We start from the raw sequence: 8,312 nt of genomic DNA, 5'->3' as shown, positions 1-8,312 counted from the left end.
CCTTACCTGTATACTTATACATAGCAAGCTGGTTCATGTCCTTTGTGGGTTGTGTTTTTGGTTTTTTTTTACTGGCAGAATTTCACAGGTTGCCATCACTTGGTCCTTAGTAGCTAGGTCTGCCAGATAACTGCAAGCAAATTGGATGCGATACTGTGACGGAATAGTTTGAAAAGGCTAACAGTTATAGAGGTGATAGGTATATTTGAATGAGGAAATTGGTGAAGTAATTTTATAGGAATTTTCATGTTTGGATTGTGTTTTTAAATGACCTGCAAATACACTGAGGGTGCATAAACATGGAGACTGGACTCCTAGGTATAAGTATTGCATTCAAACAGGTACTGTGACACTGCAGAGCTACTTGGATTCCTGATTTAATTTTGGTAATTAATCTTTTGTACAGGCTTGCCTAAAGCCTGCTTGCCACTTACTTGAAGAGCTGTAGCAGTGTTCAGTCTGTGAGTACCAGCCAGTGCAGAAGTTTTTTCTGATGCATTTGAGAGTCAGAACTGTAGCACAGTTCATAATGTAAACATGAATGGGTGCAGCTGATCTGGGCAAGGCATTTTACAATAATCTTCTAATTTAGTTTTTTAATTTTCAGTACCTCAAAATCTAAGGACAACACATCTTCAGCTACTCCTCCACCCGTGAGAAATGGCGGGCACGTGGGCACTGTCCAGAACCAGTCAACAAGTAGCACTAATCAGCTCTCTGTTAATCAGCCACAGAATGCGGCAGGTCCCAGTCCCCATTCAATGAGGAGAGGTGTGTGTTTCATTTCGTTTTCAAGCCACTTAAGTTCCAATTCTTTATGTACTGCAAAAATGCTTGCTAAAATAACTTTATCATTCTCTCTTCCTTTATTACAGATAAAGGTTTAGCTCACTTGCATTTCTCTAAGGCTTAGCTCTAAATGCATCTTTGACTTTTGGACTCTTTCATGAATACTAGTAGTAATGTTACGAATGCTGGTAGTAATGTTACCAATGCTGTTTAACAAACTCACTTGAAGGCTATTGATTAGTAAACCCGTGTACACATTTCCATAGTTTCCTATTGATATTTCTTTTATTTGATAATACACCATTTTATTTTGATAATGAACTTGAGTATTCTTTTGTGCTGCTAATTTCTTTCTTTCAGGAGTTTGGTTTCGCAGCACACAACCATGAAATCTCACCTCTTCTCTTCACAGCTGTTAAAAAGCCTGCACCAGCCCCTCCCAAGCCAGCCAACCCACCGCCGGGGCAGCCAGGAAGCCAAAGTCCTGCCCCAGCTGCTCAGCCACCTTCTGTCTCTCCAAAACCTCCTGCTAGAAGTTCTTCTCCTCCTGCTCAACATGCAAACCAAGGAGCAGCCCCGACCTCCACTTCCCAGGTTTCTGCACCTCGGAGATATTCCAGCAGCCTTTCCCCAATACAAGCTCCCAGCCATCCTCCCCCACAGCCCCCAACACAGGCTACTCCTCCACTGCAGCCCAAATCAAACAGTCAAGCATCTCCTCCTGCTGCACCCAGCAGTGAGCATGGACCAGAGCAGCCCTGTTACACTCCTCCGCAGACTCCAACACCACCTGATACACCCCCTCTAGGAAAACATAATGCTAGTTCCCCATCGTCACAGCCACAGCCATCTGCTCAAGAAACCTCCCAGTCTCACTCTCCACCTCAGAGTGGTACGCTGCCAAGGCCGCGGCCGGTACCAAAACCCAGAAATAGACCTAGTGTTCCCCCTCCGCCTCATCCTCCTTCTCAGCTGGCGGGAGATGGTATCAATGCAAATCCCACGCAAACAGCTTCCAAAATAGTAACAGGTGAGTGGATTCTTTTATATTTGGTGTCTCCTCAGGGAGTGGAAATGAATGCCTGTAGCTGTAAATTAATTTTAGGGATGAAAACTGAAAAGCACAAATAATAATTAAAATACTAAATTGCTTGTTTACAGTTAATATGTCCACCCGCCTCTTCTGGCATGAGGATTTGGGGCACTTCCTCAGTGAAGGTTTTCATTCCTGAGGCAGAAGGGTTTGGGGGGAAGCGTAGATTATCTTGCTTATTTTTTTTTCCCTGCTTTGGAAGCAAAACACTATTATAGCAGCCATCTCTCTAGGGCTTTCTCCAGGCTCAGCATCATGGTAGTCTCAATTACGCTTATACATCTGTTGCCAAAAAGCAAGTATTTGGAGGAGGAAGAAGATGTAGCCAAGGATAGTGTATTTCAGCACATACAGAAGATGAGAAAATGGCAAAAGTGGTCACTGATACATGTTCTAATAGACAAGATACTAACACAGTGAATGTTTTACCTTATGAGAACAGTCTTCTGATGTGCTTTTGAGTTAGACATCCAGAAACTGAAGAATCACATACACTGAACTGTATATCTTAGGTCAATGTCTAGATAGATCTTCATATTTTAAATGCAGCCGCCGCCTTCTGTTTTGAGACATTCGTGAAGTAAAGAGAAACTTTCTGTCTTCTCACAGGAACTTCATGAAGCTGGTAGTTACTGGTTTGATAGGGATAATGTTAATCAGGGAAAAAAATGTAGCTGCTGAAGACAGTCAAAACTAGCAGATCTTGAAATGTTCTCCTGCTGAGTCTCTGCTTACTTTAGGAAATTCGGAAGGAAGAGATAATAAATGTAGGAGACTAATGCTTTTAAATCTACTTATATTCAATAATAGTTAAAACTTTCTAATGACACTGCAGCTTCTCTATAATAAGACTAGTGTGTTGGAATACAAAGTGTAAATTCTGTTGCCTAACAGCTTTACCCCATGATGCCTTCACAGGTGGGGATGGTTACTGCGAATAAGGTTTGTACTTACCAGAAACATGCAATATAAGCTAAAATGCTCCTGCACAGCAATATTTTATTTGTAGCTTTATTTTGTATATGCGCTTTGGAATATGTGCTCTCTGTCAACTCTGTGTTAACCTCATTACTACATACCATTCTGTTTGTAAGAGATTTTTAAGACCTGTGCTGCTTAATTTTAATAGTCCTGTGAACATTAAGTTATTCCTTAAAACAAATTGTAAAAATAATTATAATGAAGTGAGTAACACTTCACACAAAGTCACCAGATCTACTAGTCCACAAACCAAGTGTGAAGCAGTCACCCCTTTAGAACAGGTTTGTTCTCATCAGTGCATGCAAATATTGAAGCTCATGTGTTTTCTTACAGTTCAGGGCTTTATGGTTGCATTTTAATGTAGCTTTCACTTTAGATTTTCAGTTATTTTTAACTACTTGGAACTTATTTGGCAAAATACATGTTCATGTGACTAAACCCCTTTGCAGAAAAGCACCCAGCAGCATCTGCATTCTGGCATGTTTGCATTTGCATTTTGTCAGCTCCAGCCTCGCTAATAGTACTAGTCTGTTCAGTCGCAGCTGCCAAACGACACATTAATAATCTTATTTTTCATATGTAATGGGTTAGAGATATGCTACCTTTTTAAGGTAACAACTGCATGATAGGCTGAAAAAGTTGAGGCTGCATTTCTGAATTATCTCAAGATTTGACTGCTTACAGGAAAGATACTAAAATCAGTATTGGATTGAGGAATCAAGCTAGAAGTACAATTTTCTTAAATTGGAGAAAGTAGCAGTAAATGAGCTGCTTGGGCAACTAAAAAGTAGCTTTGCTTTTTAAAATAACAGACTTTTCCTTATTGTACTTCTTTTTTGTCGGTATCTTTAAAATACAAGAGAAATTTATTTCAAAACTGAATTCAGAAATAAGGCTGGGGTCTGGATCTTTACAGCACTTACAAATAAGTTAAAAATGGGAACTGTGCTGATGAGTCAAACTTCAAGGAAGGACTTTACCTTAATTTCTAAGTCATGTTTCATAGGTTGACCATGTTTGTTTTCATTTTGGAATTTTTCTGGTTCTAAGAAGGTTGCTTTAATGATAGCAGACAAGCAGGGTTTGGTTTACCACAAGGTAACTGGAGAAATACTTGCCTTCTAAATACTACCCAGCTGGTATGCAGGGGGCTGCTTTTTTTGTGAGGGAGTTTAAGTTACACAGGGCAAGCATCTGCTGTAGGGGAGCAATTGGCACAACTAAGGCTGTATATGGACTGTGAATTACAACTTAGTGCTGACTCCTTTTCAGCTAAGTTACAGGCTGCAGGTACACAACTGTCCTGTAGTCTGGGTAAATATAAAAAAAAAAAAAAAAGTTGAAATCGATAGTATTGAAATCAGCAGTGTTGAAATGAAACAGCATTAAAACTGGAGAGACTTAATATCATTCCTTTCAAGTGCAAACCGTAGCAAATTGGCTGTGTAAGTTGTGTACAGTAAACAGCAGTATGAAAGCTGCCATGCAGGAAAACCGGTGAAGGAAAGCTGATGATGAAGGATTCTCTAGCAAAACCAGTAAAGGTACCTGGAGAATCTAGTATGTTTTGCAAAAAAGAAAAAAAACAAACCAACACGACCTTGGGGAACAGTTAAAGTGATACTTGGGCTTACCTACAGCAGTACACTCAGTACAGGATCATCCACCTTTTCCAGATCAATATTTTTTAAAAGGATTAATGTTCTGAATTAACACCACTGCATATTACATGACAGTATCTGCTCTAACATTTACACGTGCACATATAAGCACTTACTATAGACAGACTTAGCTATTTCACGTTGTGAATTAGATGTTTGTAATTTTAACCTTAAATAGTGGAGTGAGGGAAGATAGGTGGGAATAATGGAAGCCAAAATTAAGTTCCAAACTTCGTAATATCAGAACAGGAATTCTGAATTGTTTTCAGGATACTTTGAATTCCTTTGTCCATGTACTGGACTTTAGTAATGCCTCAAATTCTGTTTATGGTATTAAAGTAATAAGCCCTAGAAAAGAATATTCTAATCAAAAATTTTATTAAATAATCTAGATGTTTGACCTGCATTCTGTAGGAACTGTATTGGAAAGTTCAATGGTAAGGAAAAGGCATATGATTGGCCAACAATGTTGCTAATTCATAATCATGTGTGTGCTAATGCCCACTACTAACCGGTCACAAATAACACTGCTTGCTTGCATTATTGTTAGCGTGGCATGCAAAAAGAATGCTGTTTGATGCTCACTCTTACATTAACATACTAAAAGTATTGGAGACTAGAATGTGTAACGTTGTTCACATTTTGACTGGCCAGTTTCACATTGTACTTTTTCCATATACAGAAAATCCCATCTAGAAATCCATGTCTTTTATACAGAGGTTTGTTTTGTATTTGATGTAGCTGTACCATTGTTTGTCACAGATACTCCTTTCCTGTGTCATCTCACACTTTCAGTTACCTCCTTTTCCGATTCATCCTTCAATATGCAGTCGTGGTAGGGAGAACTTCTGTGCCTGCATCTAAAGTTGAAGTACACCTTTTGAACCGTACTTTAAGTGAAGGTCCAAAGGTAACAGTAGGTGCTGTTCGATGTTAGGGAGAGTCCGGTGCCTCTGCCACTTGGTTCTGTGCTCACCTCTTCTGAGGTCAAGCTCAGTGTGGAACATTTTGAGTAAGAGAAAAATGCAAGAAGAATTTGGGAACTCAACAATCACAGTTTCTTCTTTCATGTAGTGTTGCTTCTGTTAACAATAGTAAGAATGACTAAAAAAAATTTGAAGTTTAAATCAACTGACTTTAAAAGTACTTAAATTTTCATCTCTTGTAGAAACAGCAGTTACACAATATAGTGGGGATAAAGGAAAGCTGCTGATATTACAAAATTTGGTTTCATGGATCCAGGACTTACTTTAAACACATGAATGTGAGGCTAAGTGAAACGGTTTGGTTTTAAAGTAGCCCCAGTAATTATTTCTTTGTTGCCTTCAAAGGTCTATTGAACAGCGATTGTCTTGTAGGTGCCACAAGGCACTGTTCACTGGATGTAGCCCTGTAACCAGGACACTGACTCGCAAAATCAGAATGAGGGCTGGGGTGAGAAATCTATGTAAAAGATTTCCCCAGGTGGTGGTGTGTAACAAGTCGTAACATTACTGATGGTTTGTTCTGTGCGTTCTGGATGACTTCATTTACCACTGAAATGCTGTCTTAGCAGAATATGGTATTTCCCGAGACTGGTACAAGACTGGGGAGAAAATGTATAGTTCACACCTCACAAGAAATCATTAATCCTGGAATCATGTTTTTGGGAAAGTTGCAGCAATACAGATGTGAACACTTAAGTGTTTAATCAGTGTCAGGCCATAGTATGATGGAGTTCAGCTGCTGTATTAACAGTATCACTGCATACGAAATGAGTGCTGGCTGGCACTGGAGTAATGGGCTGAGAGAGAAGCAGGGGAGCCTGCACTTGGCACTTCAGTTCTGTCTGCTTTTGCTTCTTCCATGTCATTTAGCTCAGAAACTTTCAACTTGAACATTTATGAAGTAACTTCTGGGCTAAAGTCAAGACTTAATGCTTGAGATAGGAGTCAAAGTCTTTATAGGATGCCTGTCTGTGCCACCTGTGTTTAAAAGCAAGGCATTTATTTGGATTCTTTATTGATTTAAGTGATCTAAATTATTTTCTATTTGGAACGGATGCTGGCTTGCAGTAAGTGATCTTGTGGCATATTATAAATTAGCTTTCCAAAATACAGACTTAATATATTGTCTTTCAGTTATGTTTTTTTGAACTGTTACAGGTTTTTCTGGTCTCCTAACTACCAGGGCAGTCAGTCACTAGAAATGCAACATTTTGAAGTCCTTCTTGGACACCTTGGCTTGAACAAAATTCTCCTCCCCTCAGAAGAAGCAAGGAACACACGTTCCCTGTAACACACAGGAAAGGGGTTTAATCTGCATTTGGTTTAAATAATTTCTCTTCTTTTGACACCATACGTGTTCCTGTTGCTTCTGGAAGTCACAGGTGGTGGTTACCTGGCTGATGATTCAGGTGCCACATTTTTTTGCTGCATGGCCATTGTGTTTTGACATGAAAGTCTGGAGTAACGTATCGCTCTTAAAGGGGCATTGAGGGATCTGATACTAAATCATACTTGCTGTCTTCCATTCTTCAGAAATAAATGTTTTTGTTTTATTACGTACAAGACTTAAAAGAAGGTATGTAGGAGAAGCAACTCATAAGCTTTTTGGTTTGGCTTAGCCTTTTTGTGTCCATGTGTGCACGTGCACATGTGTGCCAGCCCTCTGTTTGCAAAGCCTTTGTTGATCTTTCCTTTCCCTTTTCTTTGTAAGGAGATGCACCAGAAATACAGTAGTGAGTGAGATGTCACTGTCCAGACTGCTAAACTTGCTATTCCGTTTTTTGTGCAGACTCTAATTCCAGTATTCAAGAACCACTTCAAAATCCTTCTTCAGAGCTTCTTACCGAGACAGCAAGCAGAGAACTGCACAACCACCTCGTGCTTGATATTGACAATGATACGGAAAGCACTGCTCTGTAATGGGAACTCCCAAACTTTTTAAAAGTTCCTCTCCTGGTGGGAAAACCAACATACCTAACAGTGAAAAGCTTCTTTTGATGATATGGCAAAACTGTGTAGAGTTGTGACTTGAGCATCATGGAGAAAGTGATTTAACCATTCAGAAGAAGTTTAATGATCTGTGTCTCAAGAGTGGTTTTCAAAATCTTGGATGGAAGGAATTAATTACTGCAGAAGCTTGCATAGGAAGCATAATTGCTGCTAATACAACAGATGGTATTAGCTGAAATTCCAAAAGAATAAGAAGCAGAACATTAGTTATTTAAAGTGCATGTATTATGGAAATAATCTTTTTAACGTCACGGTTAGACTTTCATTTCTAGTTCTTAGACATTACAAGGAGATGCCTTGCAAGAGACATTCCCTCACTGATTTGCTGCCGATTCTTTTTAAAACATGAACCAAAAAATGCCAGAGTGCTGGTGGTGACTGCTGGTTATCAGTTGCCTTGTCAAAACTGTGGATGTATTCTAGTGCCTTGAAGGACTGTCACTGTAGAAGGAAACTTACTGTATCTTTAATCATTTCATTGCTACTTAATGATCAGTACTTAATACTTATTTCATAGTTATTTGTATTAACCAAGCCTGCTTTTGTTTATGTGAAACTTGCAACTGTTTCAAGATGAAACTGTGGAAGTGTTTTTTCGTGCTTTCATTGAAAATGCTTGAATTTTGAAAGAACTTTGAAGCAGCTGTTTGGATTCATCAGTTGGGTGAACATTTATAAAATTAAAGATTGTCTTTTGTCAACTTAAGGCATCTTTATTCCAGTTTGTGAGTAATATTGCTTCCAGTGGACACTGAGGGTTACACAATCATTCCCTGGGCTTTGTAGCTCATG

General features: G+C 39.2%; 1 protein-coding gene across 1 annotated transcript in view; it reads left to right on the top strand.

The window, feature by feature from the left end:
* ARHGAP17 (Rho GTPase activating protein 17) overlaps positions 1 to 7,510 on the top strand; it is a 24,848-nt gene extending 17,338 nt beyond the window's left edge. The window contains exons 18-20 of the mRNA XM_009705116.1: positions 608 to 771; positions 1,202 to 1,819; positions 7,300 to 7,510. Coding sequence (XP_009703418.1) covers positions 608 to 771; positions 1,202 to 1,819; positions 7,300 to 7,430 — 913 coding nt within the window. The 3' untranslated portion in view covers positions 7,431 to 7,510. The remainder of the gene's footprint in view (positions 1 to 607; positions 772 to 1,201; positions 1,820 to 7,299) is intronic.
* The last annotated feature ends 802 nt before the right edge of the window (positions 7,511 to 8,312 follow it).

This window comes from Cariama cristata, unplaced genomic scaffold (genome assembly GCF_000690535.1).
Source record: "Cariama cristata isolate BGI_N322 unplaced genomic scaffold, ASM69053v1 scaffold6588, whole genome shotgun sequence".
Taxonomy (NCBI): Eukaryota; Metazoa; Chordata; class Aves; order Cariamiformes; family Cariamidae; genus Cariama; species Cariama cristata.
The sequence above is the reverse complement of the archived record's forward strand: the minus strand, read 5'-3'. Positions and strand labels throughout refer to the sequence as shown.